The 24809-nt window shown below is 44.1% G+C and overlaps 2 protein-coding genes across 7 annotated transcripts in view; one reads left to right on the forward strand and one right to left on the reverse strand.

Annotated features, from left to right (window-relative positions):
- Window positions 1–1863: 1863 nt before the first annotated feature.
- Window positions 1864–22449, reverse strand: LCMT1 (leucine carboxyl methyltransferase 1). 2 transcript variants are annotated; one of them, XM_086760176.1, is made up of 11 exons: window positions 22328–22449; window positions 21027–21118; window positions 20295–20416; window positions 18834–18910; window positions 18088–18149; window positions 10005–10107; window positions 8027–8147; window positions 7136–7237; window positions 6618–6709; window positions 4512–4609; window positions 1864–2781 (listed from the first exon to the last, which is right to left on the reverse strand). In XM_086760176.1, the coding sequence occupies exons 1-11, from the start codon at window positions 22423–22425 to the stop codon at window positions 2759–2761; spliced, it is 990 nt and encodes a 329-aa protein (XP_086616302.1). In that variant the 5' UTR covers window positions 22426–22449; the 3' UTR covers window positions 1864–2758. The 2 variants fall into 2 exon arrangements, with proteins under 2 accessions (XP_086616302.1, XP_086616303.1); XM_086760177.1 differs by lacking the exon at window positions 1864–2781 and having other exon boundaries at window positions 6563–6709.
- Window positions 22450–22954: 505 nt separating this feature from the next.
- Window positions 22955–24809, forward strand: part of ARHGAP17 (Rho GTPase activating protein 17) — a 45654-nt gene continuing 43799 nt past the window's right edge. For all 5 annotated transcript variants that reach the window (XM_086759389.1, XM_086759393.1, XM_086759390.1 and 2 more), the window contains exon 1: window positions 22955–23080. In XM_086759389.1, coding sequence (XP_086615515.1) covers window positions 23028–23080 — 53 coding nt within the window. In that variant the 5' untranslated portion in view covers window positions 22955–23027. The remainder of the gene's footprint in view (window positions 23081–24809) is intronic.

The following is a 24809-nucleotide window of genomic DNA, read 5'->3' on the forward strand; positions in this document are numbered from 1 at the left end:
CTGGACTAGCAAAGAAGTTAAAAAGATCAGGGCTAAGCATATTTTCAGAGTAACCATGCCTTAGGTAACAACAACCAAGCTTCCGGGCAGTACGAAACCAGGTTAGCAGAACTGAGAAGTAAACTTTTACTAGACTGCGGCTCCTTCAGCAGAACAGACCCAGCTTCCCATCACAGCGCAGGCTGGCTTCATGGATAACACAGCCACAATAAAATCCTGCTGTTCCAGCAGATAGTGACTAACAGCAAAAGAGGAGGAGAAAAATGCTGCAAATATAACAGAACTGACTGAGATTCTGGAGTTCCTTAACCTTTTCTCAAGCCCCTATCCCAGCCTAGGTAGAGACCTTTGCAATTTTGTCAGTGTCGCATTAAAGCCCTTTCAGTTGTTAGGCGCTGCCTCCTGAACAAAAGCAGGACAGTACAGAGAGAGGACAACAAAGATATGTTTCTACAAGGAACCTTTTCAGTTTTTATGCTCTGAATAGGGGCTGCAGATATAAATTTGCACTGGCGGTTTCAAATTAAGTTTTATCCATATAATTTTGCCCTTGTGATCCTGATACTCTTGTCTCCTGGCAGTTATCAGAGTTGTCCTTACTCAAACCTAGGGTTCCAGATCTTTAGGGCGGAGCTTCTTGCACCGACCTTCCGAAGGGGCAGACACCAAGAAAGCAGTTGCATACTGGTACTCCTCTTTATGCCAGCTGAACATTCCTTCCTCACACAGCTGCACAGGTTAACGCGGGAGAACCTGGACCCTGAAGATGGGCAAGGAGGCATGATGCCTTTTTCTTCTTCCCGGTCTCTGGCAGAATGCTATGTTTAGCTAGGCAGTAAGTTTGGAGGACTCAGAGGTCTGACTGAGACAGATTAATAGATCCTTGTTGAATTTAGCTCCTTGGGTTCACATGAGGGTAAGACACAGCAATTGCACAGTGAGAACGAAAAATATTCAGAATCTCTAAGTAACAACAGTGTGAAACCAGAAGGCAAACCCCAGAAGCTGCAGGACCTTAAATGCAGCAGGCTAACTGCCCCTGCTTCCCGAGAAGCAGAAAGGTGCATCCCAATTCTACATCCCAATCCAGACAGCATGCAACTGCCGTGGAAAAAACCCACCCAGTGGCAAACCCTGTAGTCCCTGGTTACAGCTCCTGTGTGCAAGAAAACTCTGACGGTAAGGTGCAAAAACAAGACCTGACCTTCTGGTGTCCAGCATCTGCAGAGAGAAAGGGTCACCACTAACGCAGACGCAGCTTGCACACGTCTCCTCACAGGAGCACAGATAAGGGCGAACACCTGAAACGTGCAGGCATAAGCATACCATTGATATTGTTATCTAGGAAGCAAAGGTTATAAGCTGCCTTCATACTTGCACAGTCCATCCTTTCCCTTTGGGGGCAGAGAGTTTATGCGAACGCTTTGCAAAGACGGAGCAGAGCATTAACCAAACACTGTATCTCTGTGCCTTGTCTTGTAAGAAATCAACTCCACGCAAACACAGCAGCAGCTGGCCTGTAGCTACCAGTGAGAGAAGGACAGCGAAGAGAAGGCCATTTCTTTTTACTACTTCTGTTCCTCTGAAATTGTGTCTGTCACTTCTAAGAACTGTCTACTTTTTCTAGGAGCTCAATAATCTCCTTCCCTTCATCTCCAGTCCAAGCCCATGCCAACTATTTCCAAAGCCAGGTATCCTTACGCTACAGAAAGCTGCACACAGTAGGAAAATGGGTGCTTACACTTGTGACTGCTTTAAAAAAAAAAAAAATACTCTCCGTGAGGCACTTGATGAGAGAGGAAAAATGTAGTCACTAAACCAGATATAAACGGGTAATTTCTAATGAGCAAGACACTAGGCAAATTATAAATACTAAACATTTATTGTTTTTCTTATAGGAAGGTTGCAAGATTCAATTTCAAACAAGACAAGGTTTTTCATTGCTGTTGGGATTTTTTTTCTTTTAAGGGGAAAGAAAGAAGAATGAGAAACTGGTGTAAAGATACTACCAGCAGCAGTGCAAATTTAGATTCATTTCTTTCTTACCTTCACCATCCCAGCGCTGAACTGCCAAGCTAAGCCCTTCCCAGTTAAACAAAGTCTGCTTTACCCTCATCCAGTTCCTTGTACATCACTGAACAAGAATCACAGCCCCCTTTCTTCTTTCCCCTCTCCCCTACAAGAACATACCCAGCATAGTGACAGCCTTGTAGCCACAGAAAAGCCTGGAGAAAGCTAACACGGTGACACTTCATAAAAGTTAAACCTGAACAGGACAACAAAATTTAACCTTCATGACCAGCCGTGCACAGTGCAGAGATACGCAGTAACGCAGCTGACCAGCATTTTTTCCAGCTTCCTGTCACAAATACATTTTACACATCCACAAAAAAACAAAACAGGAAAATCATATAATCCAAGAACACTTTTACTTTCAGCTTTAAACTAAGGAAGGCAAGCTTTTAAACAGGAACTACTGACATCTTACGAAAGTCCGTCATGACGTATCTGGGAACGGGAGGCAAGTCTTGCCTCACAACAACTGCTCACAACAGGCAGAAAACATTCATTCAAACTACCAAAAGCCAACAGGACAGTCGACAGCAGCAGCGTCCGTTGCCTTCTGCCCTGGCGCCGCTCACACCGATGCGCAGACGGAAGCCGGCACATGCAAAGTCCCATCGTTTCTGTGATCTTGTCTCAAGTAGAAGGCAGTTGCTGCGGCTTCTGGGCCCACGGCCTCCCTCCAGCACATACATCAGAATGTGATGTTTGCAAGACCTATTTGAAAAGAAAGGGGGGTGGGGAGACAAACAAGTGTTTATTCTTTTTCTACCTGTACTTCCCTACTATTAGGACAGTCAGACACAGGAAGAAGGATGCTTTGAGAATTTTTTTTTTTTTAATGTAAATGTAAACGATTTGATGGGAGGAAAGGAAACTAGGAAATGGGTTCATCAATACTTTTTTAACCCTTTTTTGATTGTGATGTGATTAATTTCTGAAGGAGTACTGAAGTTATTTATGGCAGGCAGAGGCTGCTGATGAACCTAAGGGTCTGCCCATGAAATGAAAAAAGAGAGGGAAAGTACCATTAAGGAGGGCAGCAAATTCACAATGGATAGAGAAAATCTGCTTTAGATGAAGGCATATTCATGCATTAGACATCTGATTATCTCCTTGGAGATTTGTCTTTTTTGACTCCTAAGATATGCTGCATCCCTTAACTCAGTACCCAAAACTGTCCTAAATACTTTTCTAATCGCAGCAAAGAGTAACGCTGGAGATCCCAGGAATACTGGCTACCGTGAGCAGGTGAACCTCTGGGCCTCAGCTCCTGCAGAAATAAGTTCTGTATTATGGTCATCACTTTTTATCCGTAAGAAGTGAAATGGAAAATGTGCATTTCTGCAGCTCTAAACTGTCGAAGTTGCAGGACTGGGGTCAGCAGACATCACAAGCTAGCACCTCTGTTACAGCAGCAGGGTATTGCAAGATCTGGTTTTACCAGCTGTATCAGATGCTTTGCTGCTCAGCCTGGCTGCACAACAGCAGAAATTACATCTATTCACATTTGCTAAGGAACAGCAAATAAAATTTCTTCTTGAATACTGCTTTGTCAGGAGCAAGGGAAGGGCAGAGAAGGAGAAGGGGAGGAAAAAGATATAAACTGGCAGCCAGATAATTTTTCTGGAAAGATGTTGCGGTTTAACACATGTCTCAGCCGAAACCAGGACAAAAGACTAAAGTCCCTGAAACTGCAGACAGAAGTCGAGATAAACTGCATCTGCAACAAAGTTATCTTTCTAATTTGGACAAATACCAGCTGTAGCCATCCACCCATCCTTCACCTGAGCCACAATTCTTTTGACTTTGTTATTTCTTAAGCAGCAGCAACATACATAACGCTATACAAAGCGTAAATCAAGTCTTTCTGTTTCAAAGAAATCCCAGCCTAGGAGAGACAGAACTTTAACAACAACAGGACCATTTAACAGAGTTAACTTCAGAGGGAATTTTTTTCCCCAGGAGAAAGCAGTGTGGAAAACTCTCGTCTCAGATGGATGTAAATGGGGACAGTGCAGAAGAAGAATGGGCTAAGTAACACAAATTTATTTTTATGTTGTCAGGACGCCGTGATTTCATACACTGGGTGCCCATATGGCACTTCACATGCATAGGATTGGTAAACCTTGCAATTAGCACTGATAGCATAAAGCAGGCAGTTATTTAAAGGAACCCATACGGCATCTTTCAGTGTAAGAATTCGAACTCCCCTGTTCCGGACAGGCTGCCGGCTGAGCAATTCAGATGCCTATACAAACCCTCAAGAGGTCGTGGAGAAACAGTTACAAGACCCCATAGGGAGGTGTTCACAGCCCCAACGACAGAGAAGCAGACCCCCTTCCCACTACAGGACACCTCTATCATACATCTGGGGTATACAGTCCCAGCGTCTCCACACAAGATCTCAACGGGAAGGGTCACCTCCTGATGCTGGAGAACATTACCCAGATTACTGCTGTCCTTCGAAGCCCAGCAGATGCAGTAGTGCTGCATTAGTTGTTCAAACAGTTCCTTTTCATCTAGGAATTCCAGTCCTTCTATTCTGTAGGAAGAAAATAAAAATTGTGATTCAAACTGGAGTCTCAGTACAGTTTTTAACGTACTCTTCCTCACTGCACAGGAGTGAAAACTACGGCCAGTAAGGTAGTTACCTTTCTAGTAAATTAACACAGGTCCATAACGCAGATACCACCACTACTCCCAGTGTTTGTTGTCAACAGATGAAACGAGGCCCACAAGATGTTTTCAACTTCTTACCCCTGGAATTTCATGTTCCAGGACTAACCTGTAACTTCTCACAAATACCAGTATTTCTCTTCTAAGCCCTTTTAATGCATGTATCTGGTCTCGCTGGATTTAAGTAGACATAATAGGACAGCCTAATGGGAGGAGATTTATCTTTACCAAAGGATTACAGCAAACAGCTGTAAGATAGTATCTTCTCCAGACAATCACAAGTCCATATTATGTCTTGGAAGAGCAATGGGTATACCAGTGCAGCTTCTAACAACTCTCCTGCATAAGCTCATGATGAAGCACAAACCAAATGGTACACATAAATTCTTATATGTAGGATTTTTTTCCTAAAATAGTTCCTTATCTAGGATTCTTAAGATCTTTGAATGTAATGTCTTCCACCAAACAAATGGGAGAACTTCTCCCAAGTTGTGCTTGCTTTAAGTTTAACCTGGCACATTTCTCTCTCTCACTCTAGGTTACTTAAATATCAGACTGCTTATTTTCCATGCTAAATATTTGGAAGGGCTGCTACTGAGAATCAAAAGAAGCTGAGGGGCAAAAGTTCCTAAATATACTCACAGTTGTGCAAGTGCTGCAGAACACTTTTGTAAATATTTTTATAAATAGAAAGCATTATTTGCCTCGTCCATACTGAAGGACAGAGTTTACGTAACCTATTTCTCAGCATTTGGAACAAGTGGAAGGAGTTGAGCAGATCTAAGGTAGTAAAAAAGGCTGCAGAAAAAGTACAAGCTATGTCTCTCCACAAGTGCCATATGGTACAATCACACAGCCACCGTTCCTATTTAAACAACCTATGATTTTCAGTCTCACCTGTTCAGTTCCACAGTTTGAGAAATCCCCATATGCGAATACTTCTTTCAACCAAGGCAACTTGTTTGGCTAATTCAAGCTATAGTTAATGAATGACTCACAGCAATTCACACTTCATATTATATACCTGAGAAGTTATTCATTAAAAACAGTCTCCCTCTTTTTAGTTTTTCTTTAATGCAAAAACCTTATCAAAATCCATGCAGATTATTGACTGTTATAACAGCCTTTTGCTATACCCTCTGTCTACAGACCCAGCAGTCTAGCTCATGAACCCGGTACGAACGGAAGATGCACCGGCCTCTTGGGAGGCAGTCAGACAATGCTGCTTGGCACACCTCTCCCCCGGCTCCTTCTTTGCCTGCATAGCACAATAGGTCACAGCACTAAATTACTGCCCTGCCTTGGCTCATTACCTAAATATGCTGCCAAGGAAGAAGGCAGGGAAGATCAGAACTGGCCACTTTCCATGCATTTGTAGAAAAAAAAAAAAGCACTTTACCTAGGCCTACAAGACTGGAGCAAATACCTGGATGTCATCTCCCTTAGGGACGTGAAAAGTGGTTGCCTATTCTGAGCATATTTTAGGACTCTGCTCCACCCATCCAGTGTTGTGGAGGCTGGACGTTCACAAGAAATGGCTTAAGCACTGTAAAAACTCAACATAGCATTTCTGTAGCATCTTTTATCTGCAAATTTCTGCCATGATATGCTTTATATTGCACCTAAGTAAATCATCACTACTGCCAGTCTACTTCTGGCAGCAATAACCCTCCGGATCATTAGCGTTGCTCCAGGCACTATCCTTAACGCTCGGCAGAGCTTCAGACTCAGACATATTCTGCCTATCTAGCCAGCATCTGCACGCAGCCTCCTCTCTGTTATACTAGGGGATCTCAGACTACATATTGACGTGAGCTACCTTGGAAATGGCATCTGAAGATGACTTTTGGCCGCTAGCAAGCTATCAGTAATACCTTTTGACATCAGCTTGTGGCAAAAAGCTGTACACTTTCATCATATCAATGGCATGTGCTGTTTCCCAGCCATTTAACAGCAATCGTTCCCTCTGTAAAATAAACAAGGAGCACAGTTTTCAGAAGACACAAGGAAAAATACCAGAGAACAGTTTTTCCCCCTAAGGATTTTGTAGGCCATCTGCTTGGCCTGTTCTTTGAAGCACGCTCATACACTTTTTTCTAAGCATCTGCTAACCCCTGCGCAGAGAGGACAGTGGGCTAGGTGGAGCTGTGCTCTGATCTCCCACAGTTTTTGTACAACTACCGGAACTAAGTGATACCGAGCAATCCTGGCATCGATAACAGGGAACCACTGTAACATGGCTACGAAAGGGTTTCAGCAGGTGGCAGCTGCCCCACCCCAAACCTGCTCTGCTCACTGCTCTGAGCCTTGCAGTGCACACACAGAGGCAGAACTTACAGACAGACTCATTAAGTTTAACGTCAAGCACACCCAGAGCTCTGTGCCCCTTTACCTGAGAGTCTAAGGATCTGCAGACTTCCACTCCAGCCAGGTTACACTGTCTTCTCTGCAAGTTCTCAATCATGATCTGTCCAAACCGGTCCATCATATTCACCTCAGGTAGAGAATGAGACAAAAGTGTTCCTCCTTCCGAAAAGAATGTAACCGCAGTGAAAAGCGGTAACTTTGTTAAACTCTTGAATTGTCTATGTCATAAAATGTAGAGGGTAACATTAACGTAAGTTTCACGTATTCTTACACCTGGTCTCATCTCCCACTGCCACAACCCCCTCAGCCACCTCCTTTACAGGTCGAGTGTCAGTTTAATGGTGACAATGCTACTGCCTTTGCAGACACAGGGACTCTGCGCTGGGCACTGAAAACTGACTCTGCTTTAAGTTGTCAGCAACGTGGTTCAGCTCCCTAGCAGCGATGTACAGCTTGGAAGATCCTGTTACTAATTCCTGGAGCCACCTAGTTCCCCCGAGGCAGCATTTTACTTCCACGCAGAGAAGGTGAGTTCACGCCAACGTGATTTCTGCTCCACTTTGCCAAAGAACACAGAGAGGCAATTATCTAATGCTATAACTCATATTCAACATTCAGCATAATTTCTTTTTCCTCTGTCTTATCTAAACCAATATTCTACGGTTTTTTTCTCCACATATGGATTAAGTCTCAGTTATTTGGGTTCAACATAGTCCAGAAATTGTCTTTCAGAATAGCTGTATAAACTTTACAGTGAGCTAACAGATCTACAAGATAAACCACATTACTGAAGAAATTCAGCAGAAACTGCTGTCTATACAAAAGGGTAGGGCCCACTCTTATTTTACAAGTGGAACTCCCATATTTAACAGCAATTTTTACGACAAAAGGTCTAAAAATGCCATTTTTATTTTACCTGCTCATAATTTATAAACATGGCCACTGGAAAAGTGCTTGCAGCCCACTTCAAAAGATTTGCAGACTGCTGCGGTGTCATGTAAACCAGCACACACTCCGCTACCAGAAGCGTTGGCAAACTTCAAAACAAAAAAAAACAAGAGAACTATTTCTAGCAAAAGAACAAGAAAAAAAATCGAAAAAGAATTATTAGCAAGCAAGTAATTTTATGTCCCCCCAAATTCTTAAGAGCTACCCTTTTTATGAACTAGACCTTTAAGACTGAATGGAATCACTTCACCAAGTTGACTAGCACTGGGTTTTCTGGCAGCCAACGAATTGACCACAGGGGACTCCTCTGGTTACAAAACGGAGATTCTGGGGAACGATCTCCCCTAAGTTAGCCATGCTACCAACAGAGAATATAGTGTATTCTCCAAGTCTTCTCTGAACTGTCATAGCACGAACCGAACCGCACATTAAAATTCATTTTGCAGAAGAATTGTACCCTATACACACAATCTGTACTCTTTTCAAGCAATAAAATAAGGAATAAAACACAAATTAAAAAGAATGCTCTTTAAAACAAGTTCTAAGAATAATTTTAATTACAGAAATTTGTTCAATATCTGTAAAATAAGCTTCACATATTGTTATCTAACAAAACGCAATCCATAGTTTGCACATTGCTTCTTCACCCTCCATCCACAACAAAAATAGACAGCTACACGAGTAATTTTCCTCACAATTACAGGGTTTTCTTTTAATTGCTGGAATGAACAAGAAAAACAAAAGGCACTAGAAGTAGGAGAAATTCCACAAGGAGAAGCAATGTAGGCAAGTGAGGCAAGATTTCAGAAGATGGAAGTGTAAAGATTTAAAGGGCAATTTGATGCATTCTGCTTACCCATATGCTCTCTTCTACCCAGCCAGATAGCCGCTATTTATATATCTTATATTTGAAAGGTATGTCCATCATCCACTCTAAAAACTTAAATCCTGCCCCCTCCAGAAGCCTAACAATAAGATCCCAGATATTAGCTTCCGGAGTCAAGTTCTCAAAGGACTCCATGACAATCACTTCACCAAAAGGTCTAGGGAACAATAGGGGTTTTAAGTAGAGGTAATAGAAAATAATTACAAAGATAAAACTCCGAAATAACTTAACATTGACAGAATTATCCCTCATTTTACAAGCTAAGCTCCCAGAAAAATTGACTTACACAGCCCTTACAATAGGGGTGGGAAATGTTCACTGATCTAGGTACTGCCCATCAGTCAGCATTAAAACTAAATGCAACTGAACCAACTTAAAAAAAAGCAATTTATGACATCTTGGTGCATCTCTAGTTTAGAGATTCCCCTTGAATAACTTAAGATTCTATTCACTAAATTTCAACCAAATTCAAGCAAGAGGTAGCTCTTTTAGAAATCTCTAAAAGAGTTAAATTCATGAGAGAAAAAATCTGCATGAGCTCTGAGGCAGAAAATGGCTGCTGCAGGAACTCATCCCCTCCGGGGCAAGGGATGGTGGGAAAAAGAGAGAAGGAATTACAGCTGCCTGCCCTCCAACAAGAGCTTTAACTTGTGCAAAAGGATCTCGTACCCCCGAGAGAAGCAACCACCAGAAACGCATTCACAGAAATACTTCACTCCTCCCAGCGTTTTAAGAACAAGAAACAAATAGTTCTGTAGTGTTTGATCTTCTCAGGAAGGACGAAAACACAGTTTGCAGAATAGACTAGGCAAGGAACAACCTTGCTTCAGACTTGGAACTGCCAAGCAGCCATGGCAATGCCAGCCTGCTTGGCTCCGGGAGGCTGCCTGAGGTGTCTGAACAATTCCTTCTGCCCAAAGGGCTCAGGAAAAGGTAACCATGGAAATAGCATAATGAGCACTGGATGCAGATACTGTATGCCCAGGCCTGACTTCCCTCTCACAGTATGCTTCCACAAGCCCTCATTAAAAAATAATTTTAGAAAATTTAGTAATCTTACTGTATATCCAGGTTATGTTTCTTTAGCTTTTCCTCCAGATCTGACGAGAAACGGAGATCTGCTCCTACTATGGAATATCGACTGGAGTCTAGGCTGTGAGAATCTGCAAATTTAAGATTTTGAGAGACTAATGGTTACAAATAAGAGGTATGCCGAAATTATACATTAAAAAAATACACAGGAACATATGAATTCAAAGTCAAAGTTTGATCTGTTATACCTAACAATTAAGAGCAAACTCTTATTTTTAAGACATCGATCTCCCTTACACCTAATTGTTGTGGTTTACAGATGGTGATGTATCAGCATCAGTCCCTGCAACAAGCCTAATCTTTCACTCCACAGCCACTCTAATGCAGCTAGGTTATCCCATCCGTTGCCATGGTTTCAAGGATTGCAGAGAGAAGAAACATGTGAGGATTAAAGGCAGGGTTTTTTGGTTGGTTTGTAGAGTCTTTTCAATGACCCACGGTATGTATATAAGGAACTACATTTTAAAAATACCCATCAATTTCTGAAAAACTAAGTTCAGAGTAACAACGTTCCAAATATTACAACAGATATAGCTACATAAATTAACAATACATATAGCTATATAATGTATATGGGTATTGTATGTGCATTTGGAGGCCAAAAAAAAGTTTAGCCTTTTTGTATGATCTAGCACTGGTATTTAACTGTAGAGTTAAATTAGAAAAAGTATTCTGAGAAAAATATATTTGCCCTGGGATAGAACAGGCAGCAAGCTCCTGTAAATGCTTTCCAACATGAAGGAAGAACTAATACTGAAGTCAAACGACACTTTGTCATACTAGCAAAACTGCAAGGAAGCCAGCAGCAACCAGAGGATCTTGCTATCAATAATTCTGCCAACCAGCTGAAATCAACTCAACTAGACGAGCCCCGTCCCCACAGGGAGCACTGTACAAGCACAGCATCAAAGTCACTCCAAGATGTACAGGTCGGCAGGAATCTAGCAGACTGCTCTTTCACGCTTCGGCCTCACTAGAGTGAAGTCATGAGGACAGAGCAGCACATAATTTGCCTCCCTTACCATGCGAGTGTGACAGAGCAGGCACTAAAATAAGTAAGCTAAGCAGTGGAAAAAATCCAGAGTGAGAGTTTCCAGTGGTCTTGCAAGGGGCAGTCAATAGCCGTCTGCCGCAGTAAGCTCCAGCAGAGCTCCGTGCGGGATCCTGCTGCAGACACAGCTCCTCAGGGGCAACACGGGAGCAAGGCAAAGAGGGAGAGAGAAGCCAAGTGGCTGAAGAGACAGGATGAAAGGGGGTTTCCATTTCAGAAGGAAAAAAAATGGGGGTGGGAGGACAATTTAATAAACTCAGCAGTGCTTCAAACATTTTGGAAGACACACTTTGATTTAGTTTTCAAGTCACCACTGTTTGAAAATGGCACTAGCAAGCGACAATACCTGTGTTTCCAGCAACATTTCTGAACAGATACAGAAACCAGAACAGTTCATGCAGAGACTTACAGGGGGAAAAAGAAAAAAGAATTTAAAAAAAAAAAAAAAAAAAAATTGTGCGGCAAATGATTCAACATTTTGAGTCAAGGCTTTTTTCCATGTGCATGTACTGTAATAGCTTTACTACTTCCCACATCCTTCTATTTAAGTGATTATATCAAGGCCATGATAATGGCAGCAAAAATGCCACACAAAGAAACCCCACCACACACAGGAAAGTATTTATATAGCGACTGGTTTGCTGTCCGGAGATACAGCGCAGTAAGCGTCAGTCACCACAATTAGTATTAAATTAATGCAATCTTCTCATCTAGCTTCATTGACTTGGACACAGCAGTACATTAATTATAACCAGAAATAAACTACAAAAATTTTTAAGTGATCTAGTAACAGAAGCAGTACAACACTTCAGAGGTGGAAGAAAAGGTCTTTTGCTCACATCATGTTGATTCAAGCATTTTTATCACAGAACAGGAAAGAGCAAAACCTCTCAAACTTTAGGTTCAAAAGCTGTCCTTCAAAAGGTTCAAACTTCAGCAAAGTTCTAACATTGTTTTTAATAAGCCTATATACGTCTGAACAACTCCCACAGAACTTCTGTTACGCCTTGACGTGGCGGGAGAGAGGACGGCCAAAGGAAGCAACCTGGGCCATGCTCAGCACCGAGCCCTGCAGCCCAGCAGACAGTTAGTTGGTTTTGGAGAGGCAGGCTGTAGACAAGCGAAAATAAACAGCCACACAGCCATAGCCTGGGTACTCCAAGTTAGGAGGAAAAAAAAAATCTACTGGAAAAAAACCCAAACCACCAAACTAGAACAGATTTCTTTAAGGGTGATTTGGTTCAGTGGAAATATTCTTTAAACCTTGAAGCCAAGTACACTGAATGCCTTAATACAGGACTCCTTGCAGCAGAAACTTTTAAAAGGCCAGGAAAGCTGATGAGGAATGGATTGTCTTCCTCTCTTCAAAGCCTTTTACTCCAAACGCAACCACTTTATTTTCATTTCCAGTATCCAGGCTGCCTGGTTCTCCTTCTTCGGTCCATTCAAACAGCATGTACTTCTTCCTCCACACATTTTCCTGCCAACTTCCCTTGACTCTCCATTGACGGTTGTTGGCAAACACAACCACGGATAGTGCCGAGGCAGAGCTGCACACACATTATACGCGCGATGATACAATTGCTAAAATTTGTACATTTTAAACACAGCTGAACGCACCTCATTAATTACCTCCATAATCCATCTATTTCAACATTGATGATCAATACTTTTATCTTGAAGAAAATCTTAGGGAAAAATATGAAATTTACACTAGTCAATTGTAAAATACAAAAAGAGAGGTAAAAGGAAAAAAGCAAAAGGAAAGAGTTTACCCTAAGCCTCTGCCAAACTTCTTCCTAAGATCTTCTGCTAGCTTCCACCTTTGGCCTACACATGGCAATAAAAAATCATACTCAACTGGGCAAACAACCTCAAGATTTTAAAGTCAGACTGACAACTGCTCCATCGCTTCACGCTTAGTCAGCGGACACTCACTTATTACAAGGCAAAGGAGGCTAACGATAGCTGGGATTGCCATCGCTCCCAGCCTGAAGGCTGAAAGTCAAAGCACGGTCATAAACACCCCAGAAAATAATGCATTGCTAGTTCATGGTCTGGCACCAATTTCTACTTCATTGCAGAGTCGGATGCTCTAAGTACGAAACTTTGCAAATACACTGCCCCCCTGACGGAGCGCGTTGCTGCAAACGTACATCACAGTATCTGCCTATCTACTGAGCAGCTGGAAAAGAAAAAGCAAGTTTTAGCTTGGTAGCACAGTCACATGCTCTCTGTTGGTTTCCACATACAAACAGGAAGTTTCTTTGAACGGAAGCAATATTTTTGGTGATAAAAACCCTACTTTTTTTTTCCTTACTGTACTGCAGGTGTCTGCCACAGTGCCCTCCCCACAGACGAGAGCCCTCAGAGCACGCTGCAGGGCTCTGCCACTGGAGGAGCGCCGCTGCCAGGCCAGGCAACACCACCCACGCTGCACTAACACGCAAGCTAGCGGCAGTTTTCAATTAAACAGGGCCCCCCGCTTGTGACCCAGGCCAACTGCCCTAATGCTGGCATAGCCAGCAACATTTGTTGGCTTGATCCATTGAAAAATCCCGTATTCCAAGCACTAATTCCTCTCCAGGCACCAACACTTCACATTGGTTTTTAGCAAAGTTGTTTGGTGAAGGTGTTCTTTTCCAGAGCATGGAGCTACCTTATGGTTTTCTTTGTGATGCTCACACTCAGAACATTGAGTTACACACAAAGTTTCTCTCCTGTACTTGTCTGAAACGAAGGCTTGAGAAATACCTAATTCAGATTTCATTCGAGAAATAGAAGGGAGGGGAGAGTGAAGCAGAGGAAGACAGTGAGCCCGCCCACTGCAGCCCACCCCACCTACCCAAGGCAGACTCTCCCAGCCCAGGCGCACGCTTCTGTCATCCACGCACGGTGCAAGGGAGAGCGCTTTGCTCCGACCATACCACCTGTACGTATATTTCCCGAGACTTTTGGCACAGAAGCAACAATACAAGTGGTTCGAATTTAAACATCATTGCAGCAACTTAATAGTCGCAGGAGTTGCTTATAGTTGCCTTTTGACCTCACTGCAATAAATTTTTCCTTCACAGAAACGTGCTACCAGCAAGTCAATGCCCTGGTTTATGGTGGCCCTCAGGCACTCACCCGCTACCTTAACCGGCCTGCTGAAGCAGCGTTATAGAGTCACAGGCACATGAAGTGCGCTGTTTCCTCTGGAGTTTTCCTTTCTTACTCTCTTCTTAGATTAGTGAAACCATTTCCTGGAGGTTTTCCAAGAGACAGCATGCAGGATACTATTGACTCAAACTGATTTCATTAGAATTTTCATCCTAAGGTGTCTTTGGCAGCTTTACAACCAACCAGCCTATACAACCTATTCTGCAGGCTCCCAGGCACGATACAGCATTGGTCTCACTCACGTCGTTCGTTAACTACAACATCAGAACAGCGTACGCGTCAAAACAGAAAGAAATTTACTTTGTCTTGCAAGCACAGGATCATCCCTAATGGAAGATACGCAAGTCACCAGGACAGCAACACCCCTGTCTGCACTGGGTCACAAGCACGTTTGGAAATGTAGGGAAAAGGAAGTTAAAACAACCAGCTCCCAACGCCGGCCGAGACAGGCCAAGAGAGCGTACAAGTGGCACTGAAGGGTAATAGTTCACTGAAGTGTAATTTGCACTTGCAAGGTAGCAAAGGTGGAGTACTACCTGCCCAACACCAGCAACTGCATCGTAAACCATGAACTTTGAAAACAATTTAACCTGATATTGCCACAGCAATGTCCAATTACTACACAAATTCACTGCCTTCCCCTGGAGACCCAACCTTCCCGAGAAAATGACAAAGCTGTTCAATGACAAGTGTCATCTTGCTGCATTCAAGGGCAGAGGCCACAAATGTCTATACTTGAACTGCAAGTCACGCTGTCATTGCTTGGTCTAAAGGGCAAGGAGAAAGCAGACGCTGCCCTGAAGCTGATAAAGCTGTCTGTTAGCACTAGCTCCATGAAATGAAAACATTCAATGCGAGAAGAAAAGCAGTAAGAGAACAAGAGTCATGTCAATTGATATTACAACTCAAAAATCCAATTCCAAAGCATCTAAACAAATTATTCCCAGTATACACGAGATAGCAGTGTGGAACTGATTTGGGGGGTGGAGGGACAGGACGGGACAACCTCCCTCCCCAAGATTCTAAAATCCTGGTCCATATCCACACCCTGAACACCACAAAAATGAGTAACATTTCCCTATCTGGAAATGCTACTTCACTACGCCCCCCTGCAATCCCTATGACAGGTGGTATTCCCAGAACATGGCACCAGTCTAACAGCTGCATCAGGTCAGACCAAAGGTCCCCCTAGCATGGTATCCTGCCTCTCACAGATGCCAACAGCAGCTCCCTCGGGACGACAGAGGGCAAATACATACTACTAGTCCTGGCATCTATGTTGTTTTCTATCTTTTTTCTACGAATTCTTAAATTTTATTTGGATTTCTGGGCCATTACTGAGACAATGTTTTTATGTATCTATTTATTATAATATCCAAACCTCATAAGCAGGCAGCAATAATCAGCCAGCAGCCTATCATTTACATGTGAGGCACAAACTATTTTTTCCATCCACGTGCATCACTTTATATTAATCCGCATTGAATTTATCATCAAGTCACTAATTTCACAAGATTCTTCTACCAGTCCTTAACCACTCTGAAAAGTCTGGACTTGCCAACAAGCTGCCACGTACTAATCACTCTATTTTCACAATCATTTCTTAGTGTTGAACAACAACATATCCCTGAGCTCAGATCTCCATCTCCCTCCACAACGAAAATTAACAACATATGCCTACCCTCCATTCCCAGCTCCTTATCCATATGAGAACTACTCCATCCCCCCACAACAACCCTACTATTTCTTTGGCAGTTTGGTAAGGGACACTGTCAAAACACATTTTTTAAATTCAATCACTGCAGTAATTGGATGTCCTTTTCCAATATATTGGTTGACTTCTACAGAGAACTCCAACAGGTTTGTGAGGCATAACTTGCCTTTACAAAAGCCCTGCTGGCTCCTTCTTAACACATTGTATTATTCCCGTGTTCCACTAAGTTTGCCTGTTAAGAGTTTCTACTAATTTGTCCATGGAGACATCAGTCCTACTGGCTTGCATGTTCCCTGGATTTCTCCTGGAGGTTATCTGAGTCACAGCTGACACATTGCATTTCTCGGGTACTAAGACAGTTTTAAAGTGAGAGGGTATATGCCAGTTAGTAGCTGAGCAAATTCAGTGTCAAGTTCTTTAGATCTGTAAGAAATCTCTATTCCTGTCCGATTTGTCTACTTAGTCCACAGCCTCTTCTGGTGGCACTTCCACACGAAGCAGTTCCATTAACATGTCCCTAAATTAGAGTTGCCGCGTTGATTTTACTCGAACTGACCTGTGGTTATTGAGCGTCAGTTCAAACTGGGAGTCCACAACACATTTCCACCATCTCAAGTACCTGGACATGACGCTACATCCCAAAGACCTCAGTGTAGTAGCGCCTACATCAGCCTGGTTACAGTAAAACTGCTACTCTAAAGTATTTATAACTCAGCGCTGAGAAAGAACAAGAGAAACGGCTTTAGAGAAATAAGCCACTCCCATACATGCAAACAGTGATACATTAATTGCTGTTGACTGCTGTGACTTGCTAATTAGTAGCTTTAGATTACAATACACTGCTGCAACTTGGTAAGTTTGCAGTTGTTCTGCTGTACTAGACATATCTACAGCTGTTCAGAAACACAAACACTACCAAATCCTTCCGATCGACCTTGTATTAACACCTTTCTAACAGTGCCTACGCAGCACATCTCACTGTACACAGGAGACACGTTATAAGAAGGTCTCCAAGCTGAAACACAGTGGTACTCAGGAGCCCTTTTTCTGAGATGAGGCACTGGGCTCTCATCTTTTGAGACCTGAACGTACAATGGAGAATTCTGGCATTCAAAGGACATCTAAAAGGTTTGTAAGTTAACACCCTCTAATATGCAGCAACAAAATGTGCATAATATGCATAAATATGCACAATAAATCAATGTGTGGCAGTTAAAGCCCTGAAAGAGCCTTGGGGTGAAGCACCTACACCTTGCCGCTGGCAAGAAGAGCACATCTCCTCAGGCTTTGGAGGGCCCTTTCAAGGCCTCCAGCTCCTTAGCTACAGTCGTGCTATTAAAAGCACCTGTAGATGCAATCATATGAGGGAACACAAACACTGCCCGCTCCGTTTTAGGGTCATATCTGCTAACACAAACTAATTTGTGTTTCGTATCAGTGATGCAGATAATGACTGTTCCTCCTAAAGGTTCCAAAGCAGCTACTATAGTGCAGTGTCTGCTGTCTGGGCACTGAAAACATTATTCAATGCAACCCACGTTTTTTTCCACAAGTAAAAAGGTTTTCAAATCACAATCCTGACACCAGCATAATGAGGCTGTAAGCCAAGACATTACAATCACACACCACCACCTGAATCTAATATCCTCTTAATACCAAAATGTAACAAATGGCACTAGCTTCTGGGAACAGACTTTGCAGGCTGCATTTTTGTCTGTGAAGGCTCTGCTGAATGTAAAGACGAATGCTCATAATAAGACAGAAAGATAGAGGAAAACACTTGAGATATTTTAATCCAGTATACATGATTACCAGTAGCACTTTTCCTTTTCTGCGATAGAAAAGAAAGAGTAACTTAAGCTACATAGGACAGAAAGAAAAAAAACCCAACAACTTTCTGGCAGAACAGAACCGCTCCAAGAGAAGACGTTTCTAACATGACACAGAACAAATGGGCAGGAGTCTGCAAAAGAAGAAAAAAAAAAAAAATCCTCTTTTCCCTCCCAATTCTCTGTCCAAACAGCATTTCAAACATTAAAAGCCTGCCCACATAGCAGAACAAAATGATCAGAAAAGTTTTAAAAGTGCTGCAGTACATTGCTGACTTACTTTGAGATGACTCACCTATTAGAAGAGAGTCCCCTGAATGGGATTCCATAATTGGTTTTGACAGGGGAGGTTTTGATCTGTGGGAAGAAGGAAGAAGCATCTCTGAGCAGTTAAGCTTGTTTAAGAGTGTGCTTACAATTTTTTTTTTAACAGATATATATATATATATGTGTGTGTGTGTGTGTGTGTGTGCGCGCGTGTATGTTAACAGACAAGAGAATACCTCTGCCCTCTACTGGGAATAAAAACGTTTGCAAGTTACATGTAGGCATAAGTTGCACTCGAGTTTTATACCAAATGACTCTTAAGTTTTGAGGTAATACTTCAAGAGAAATCCAGACACTCTCTTCAAGTATCCTCCACAAGCCTTGATGTGTTCATTCAAACAGAATATTCAGGCACAGTACCAGCTATCCTACCTCTTTAACTGAACACGCACATCTGGGAATTTACTGCTGTCTTCACCAGTAAGAGAAGACTTAACGGCCTCTAATCATCGTGAGGCTTCCCCTGCCCATGTTTCACATAGGTAAGAACAAAGTCTGTTTGCCTCCCTAAAGCTTCCACATGTCAGCTTCTCCAGTCTGGAACAGTGGCTGCACAGTCACATATGACTTGACTGCATAATGAAACCTTTATCCTAAATCCTGGAGCATGAGGAGTTTCTCAGAAGAGCGATAAAATAATTTAATCTTGCAATTCATTATATTTTGCTGAATTACCTTCAGTTTCACATAGCTAAACATAAGTGTTATACTTACTTTATATTATGTATTTTTCTTGCAACTATCATTGGAAAATCCACTTCAAAATATTTTGTAGGGAGAAGATTTTCATCCTGAAAATTGGAGTCAGACTCTAGAATTAGGAACACCCAAGTTTCACATGCACACAACAAGAAGATATAATATTAAGTTCTAAACAGTTTTGGTTCAGTTTACACTGGCATTTGTAACAGTAGTATAAATTAATGTCCCACAGCTCAGGAAAAAAAAACCAAACGAACAAAACCAGTTGAGAGACATTAGAACGTCCTCTAAGCATTAAGGAAATTATTTATGTAGTGCAGCAATCCTAGACACAAGATCACTGAAACGTGTATTCCAACAACGTATTATCAAGATCCAGAAGAGCACAGCAACAGGAAACTGTTATGACATTTACCATGCATCTTCAGTATATTCTTCCAAGAAAGGACTCGGGAACATTTTGCACAGGTTTACACGGAAAGTGACCACATTATGTAATTTGTCCTCAAACCGAGAGCCTGACTACAAATGCATAGATATTCCCCTACTACAAAAAAGGGGAAAACCTCTTCAACTTATGTTGTCACTGTTTAACACCCCGATAGATAAGCTGTACCAAGTTTCTCCCTGTGCAGCAATCCCTTTGTGATGGATATGTACTGCTAGTTCTAGCTTGTCAGCCTCACCAATTTCTGAGCAGCAGATTAAATCAGCAGTCAGAACACCGAAGCACTCAGTTAACTGGGTCCCATCATGTGTATGTTAATTATACCACACCTGCTCTTTACAAGGAGAAAGCATGTGAATTACAGGCCCCACTTGAGCTTTTAAAATCACTGTTACAGGAAAGTTAATAAAACTGTGTATTAACATAGTTTTCGTAGGAACGTAGTTAACCAAAAAGCTTCATATCTCAGAAATAAATATTTTTCCCTTCCACTGACCGAGGTGTAATGAATTGGGACCAAGCAAAATGCAATCGGCCTCCTTGGGCTTTCTTCCAGAAGCCAGATTTACAAACGTAATGCTAATGAGAAGACAAGAGGCCTTAGCGGTGCGTTCACTCAGAACGATACTATCATGTACTAGCAGAGTAATCTGAATTTTTCTGAATTATATACATGGATACAAACAGACATATATATTCACATATGTAAAGCCCACATTGATATAAATAACTCAGAAACATGTAAGTAGAGCCTGTACAATCCTGTACTTTAGTACATTATTCCTGTTTTTATCTATGACTACAAAGCAAAATCTTAAGGCTTAAAGAGGACAGCAAAATGTGGAGTTCAAGCTGTGTTCCTGGAAGCCCACTAGAGGTCAGCTTCGTGTCACCCACTTTTTGGTAAGAGCCCGTGAGCGCAGCAGCTCCTCCTGGGCGCTGAGGTTCCACGGAACCTCAACTAATTACAGGCAAGCAGAGAGCCGAGGCAAAGCAGCCAGGGCAGTTACTCTCAGTACCATTACCTTCAATCTCCAGAACAGGGTATCCATGCCAGCACCAAGATTAACTATTTGACAGTTGCATTCTGTCTTTTTTAGAAAAGCTTTAATCAGATAATTGACTCCATGAACACGAGCATAATAGCCTGTTAACAAAAAGAAAAAAAATATTTTTAATTATTATTTTCATATACCACTTATATATAACACTTATTATTATTTTCATCTAAGACTTGATTTTAACAAACATCAGATTTTTAGGTAGTCTATTTTAAAAATGATGTTTCTTAGGAATAATGCACTGTTTTTAAAATACTTAAGGGTCTTTTTTTTTTTTTTTTAATTACTAAAAAATTCTGACACACTAATAAAACAGGATTCCTTGGGTAAATAAAAGTTTTACTCAAGTTTCACCTCAGACTAAGCAGAATCATTCTAGCTGGCGTGCACACTTTTGCAGAGACCAGAGGTGACACACTCTGCTGTCCTGAGTCAAATTAACATTTTTTGATTGCTTAATGCACGCTGAGCCACACAGAGACATTCCATTCAGAATACGGAAAGGAAAGGATAAGAGTTTTGACTTAAAGGATAATATTTAAAATATTAGATACCATGTGGAATTATTACTGTGAAGAAAACTTGTCTCATTCATTTACGTGTTGCCTACACCCAGTAATACTCAGTATGCGGAGTTCTGCCAGGTGCTTTTCAGACCAGTTAAGAACACATTAACACAGTCACATGCCAACTTGCCTCTGTTGATTTCAGGTGCTTTTCTCTCTTTGGCTTGTCTCACAAAATACTGGATGTAAGGGTCTTTCCAGTAGCCAACACTTACAGCAAACCTGTCCAGCAGAGGGGGGAAAAAAAGAAAAAAAAAAAAAAGAAGAAATAAGGCCACCAGGATTTACTCTAAAAGACACACAGGCTGAAAAGGTCACTCTCTGGCCTGGGTGTGTACATGCAGACAAGGTTTAAAAACCCTGTTGAATGTATAGAATTATTTCAATTAAGAAGTGATAGAAAGTCTAGTAAAGAAGATGTCGGCTCTTACCACATTAAACAAGCATCTTTTTAATGGCCTGGGCACTATTCGATGAACTTCTGTAAGCAAAGACCCTAATCTCAAATATTCCCTCCTTGAGGACCCAGTAAACAGAGGAATTGTCAGTCTAAAGTTCCTCAGACCGCATGCTTTACTTCTTTACATCATTTTGCTATCAGCTGTTTGCACTTGTCCCAGAGCTTCCACGTTCCACTTTAACACAGACAACAGTGCTGTTCTATCCTAATAGAACTGACCAGTTTTAGAAGGGATTTTAAAAGGTAAACTCTCAAAAACAAACCCAACCACCCAACAATTTACTGCTACGCCAATAACAAAGGACAGAACAAAAAGCCAGCAATCACAGAAGTTAAATTCACACACATGGACAACAAGGCAACAAAACTCATCACTCCCCCTAGCACCCATCCTCCGGAGGAGGTGAAGTAAAGAATTTTGGAAAAAAAAAAAAAAAACAAAAAACAAGATGGTGTTTTCCTGAGACACCAAACATCACTGAAACTTCTGAACCCCACTAACAGGCAGCACAACTCGAGCTACCCCTGCATGCTGTTCTACAAACTCTCAGCTGAAAACTGGGCAGGGGTTTTGTAACAGGACAGGAAAGCTCAGAGCAGAGCTGCGGGCTAAAGCAGTGGGTGCAAGCGAGGAGCAGGCAGAGCAAACACCCGCCCTTCGGGAGGGGAGCTCGGGGCACGGCGCGGCTGGCTCCGCAGCTGGCTGCGTGCTCCCGCGGCCAGCCGGGCCTCGCACCCGCCCGGCCCCGCGTTTGGCTCTCGGCCTCGGAACAAACACCGGCACCCCCGGGCACGGCGGCACCCGGGAAAAGAAGGGGCTCTCCTCCGTCTCCTCCAGTCCGGCTTCCCGGGGGCCGGTCCGTGCTTCGCCGCCGCCTCCCCGCCCGCCCCGTCAGCACCGCCTCAGGGCCGCGGCCCGGTGCGGGGGGACGCCGGAGGGGCCCAGACCGGCCCGCCCCAGGTGCCACTACCGTTTGCAGACGGAGGCGTCCTCGCACGTGCCCCGGACCGCCTCGTCCGCCTCATCGAGGCCGGCGGCACAGAGCGGGTCGTGGGCAGCTGCCGCCATGGAGGGAGCGACGCTCGGCCTCCCGCCGCTGCCGCCACCGCCCCTGCGGCCCGCCCCCCGCCGCCCCTCACTGGGCAACCTCCGCACGGCCCCCCGCCGACGCCCAACAGCGATTGGGCTATGGCTTCGTCCATTCCCACAGCACCCAATGAGAGAGCGCGGTTGTACTGCCCCGCCCAGGAAACGGCGGCGGCGCCGCAGAGAAAACCGGGAGCTGTAGTCTCGGGAGACGCTTGGCGGTAACGCCGCGGGGAACGCGGGGCGGGGCTGCCCCCGCGCACCGAGCCGAGCCAGGCTGAGCCCAGCCCGGCTCCTGAAGCAACAACACCCCGCACTCCCGAGAAAGCGGCGGGCGGAGAGCCGCCCTGACGCTGTGGGGCGCCTATATCCGGGCCCTGGCAGGGGGCGGGAGACAGAGCGACATCCGGGTTTCGGGCCGCCCCGCTCCTTCCGTGGCGGCGAGGCGGGGCCGGAAGCGGCGGCGGGGTTCGGTGTGGGCGGGGCCGGGGCGCCGGGAGGCCGGGCCGGGGCCGCGCTGTGGCCGTGGAGCAGGAGCAGCAGCAGCGGGTGCCCGGCGGGAGGCCGGGGGAGCGGCCGCCGCCATGAAGAAGCAGTTCAACCGGATGAAGCAGCTGGCCAACCAGACCGTCGGCAGGTGGGCGGCGGGGCCGGGGTCCCGCGGCCGTGGGCGGCCCTGCCTGGCTGGGCCGGGGCGGCGGCTCCGCTGCGCTTTTCCGTGCGGGGAGCGGGCCGAGGCCATCCGCAACCCCGGCGTCGGGACGGGGAGGGGGCCGGCACGGCGGGGCTCCCCGGGGCTCTGGAGCGGGGCCTTTCGGGGAAGAAAAGCTGCTGTCGGCTGGGAGAGCAACTGGCGGGGCGGGCGGGGCGGGGGGCAGAGGCCTTTATCGCTCGGAATTTCAAAGAAGAAGCGACGAGAGGATTCAGGCCCTCGGTTCGCCGGGCGGGCGGGCTGTCGGGCGCGGTGCCGGTGCCGAGGGCTGGCGTCGCGTTCGAGGCGGGGGGGGGCAGGGGGAGATCCCAGCGGGGCCCGGAGGAGCGGGGGGTCTCGGCCCGCAGAGCGATTTGCATTGTGTGCTTCCTGTCTGGGGTTTTGCGACTTTCGTTTCCTTTGTTACCCTGTTAATATTGAGTGATTTGATCCGTTTCTCACTTTTTTTTTTTCACACTTACGAAGCCTTCAGAGAGTGCATCCTCGGTGACTCGAGTTTAGCAAAACCAGCACAAGTCCTGTAGGTACGACTGCCATCGATTTCCAGACGTCAGAGTCTTGGAAGGGCTTTAGCCTGGTGGTGTGGAAAGAAATCAGTGCAGAGACACAGGAGCGTCTGCCTGCAGCTCCTCTGTGCGCTAAAAATGCAAATTTAACTTTGCTGCGTTTCTAGCAGAGTTCTCTTCCGCCCCGGAAACTGCTCACTGCTTTTAGTGAAAACTTAATCTGAAAGTATGTACTTCTGAAAATATGAACTTTCGTATTATCCGAGTTTATACTTCTATGGCCTCCATTTCAGTAACTCACTTATACACTGTTTATTTTCTTTGGGGCCTGACTACATATAAACCAGGTCAGGTGTGTCAGCTAATGATGGCGAAGTAGTAGATTTTTAATAGCGCATTTGTTTTGCTATAAAAAGAGAACGTGACTGCCAAACAGTCTTGTATCCCTTCATTCTCATTGCATAGCAATTAATGGATTTTTTAAAAAATATTGACAGAGTGATTATTGGCATTCCCTTTTTGCACGTGCTGGGGCCACAGCTCCAAATCCCAAGTGGAATTTTGAGTAATCTGCGTTACGCTGAGTAGGATAAACATCTCGGGCTGCTTTCTACTTCAAGGGAAAAATCAGAATTAAACCTGGAGCGCTGTTTCTGGTCGTGTGTGGGTTGGGAGGTTCATCGTGACCTTTGACTAACTGCAGGTGAAGCCCGGTGGAAGCTGTGGCTCTCGGCCGCTTCACAGCAGACGTTCTCGGGGTGTGGCTGGCTGTGCTGGGTTGTTGCTCACGCTGCTTCGCCAGGTAGGCTGCTGGAGCCTTGGCAGCCGGCTCTGGAATAGTGAAGTTTTCCAGTTTCATTAAAATACAGACAAGTACACATGGTGGTTTTTCATCAAAAACTATTGAAAACAACACTGACTCTTTTGGTTTTACAAGCTTAATAGTAATAGTTTAATTTAAACTCTGTTTGTCTCCTGTTTTAGTCAGCATTAAATACAAGCACATCCTCTTTGGTTCAGCCTTTGGTTATAGAGTGTTTTTTAATATGAAGTATCTTAAGTTAGTTGTATGGATTCTTTACCCAAGAAGATGCAAACTTTTCTTTTAATTGAATAGAGGCAAGAAGACTCTGAAGAGTGAGGGCAAT

This window comes from Chlamydotis macqueenii, chromosome 15 (genome assembly GCF_036417535.1).
Source record: "Chlamydotis macqueenii isolate bChlMac1 chromosome 15, bChlMac1.mat, whole genome shotgun sequence".
NCBI classification, from domain to species: Eukaryota; Metazoa; Chordata; class Aves; order Otidiformes; family Otididae; genus Chlamydotis; species Chlamydotis macqueenii.

Bases quoted from the DNA above. Each gene is read 5' to 3' on its own strand.
- LCMT1 (XM_086760176.1), bottom strand. From the start codon at position 22,425: ATGGCGGCAGCTGCCCACGACCCGCTCTGTGCCGCCGGCCTCGATGAG. The intron at 21,119-22,327 runs GTAGTGGCACCT...TCTGCTGGACAG, and splicing joins GACGCCTCCGTCTGCAAACG to GTTTGCTGTAAGTGTTGGCT. The intron at 7,238-8,026 runs GTAAAATAAAAA...TCTCTACCTGAG, and splicing joins TGTTTATAAATTATGAGCAG to GTGAATATGATGGACCGGTT.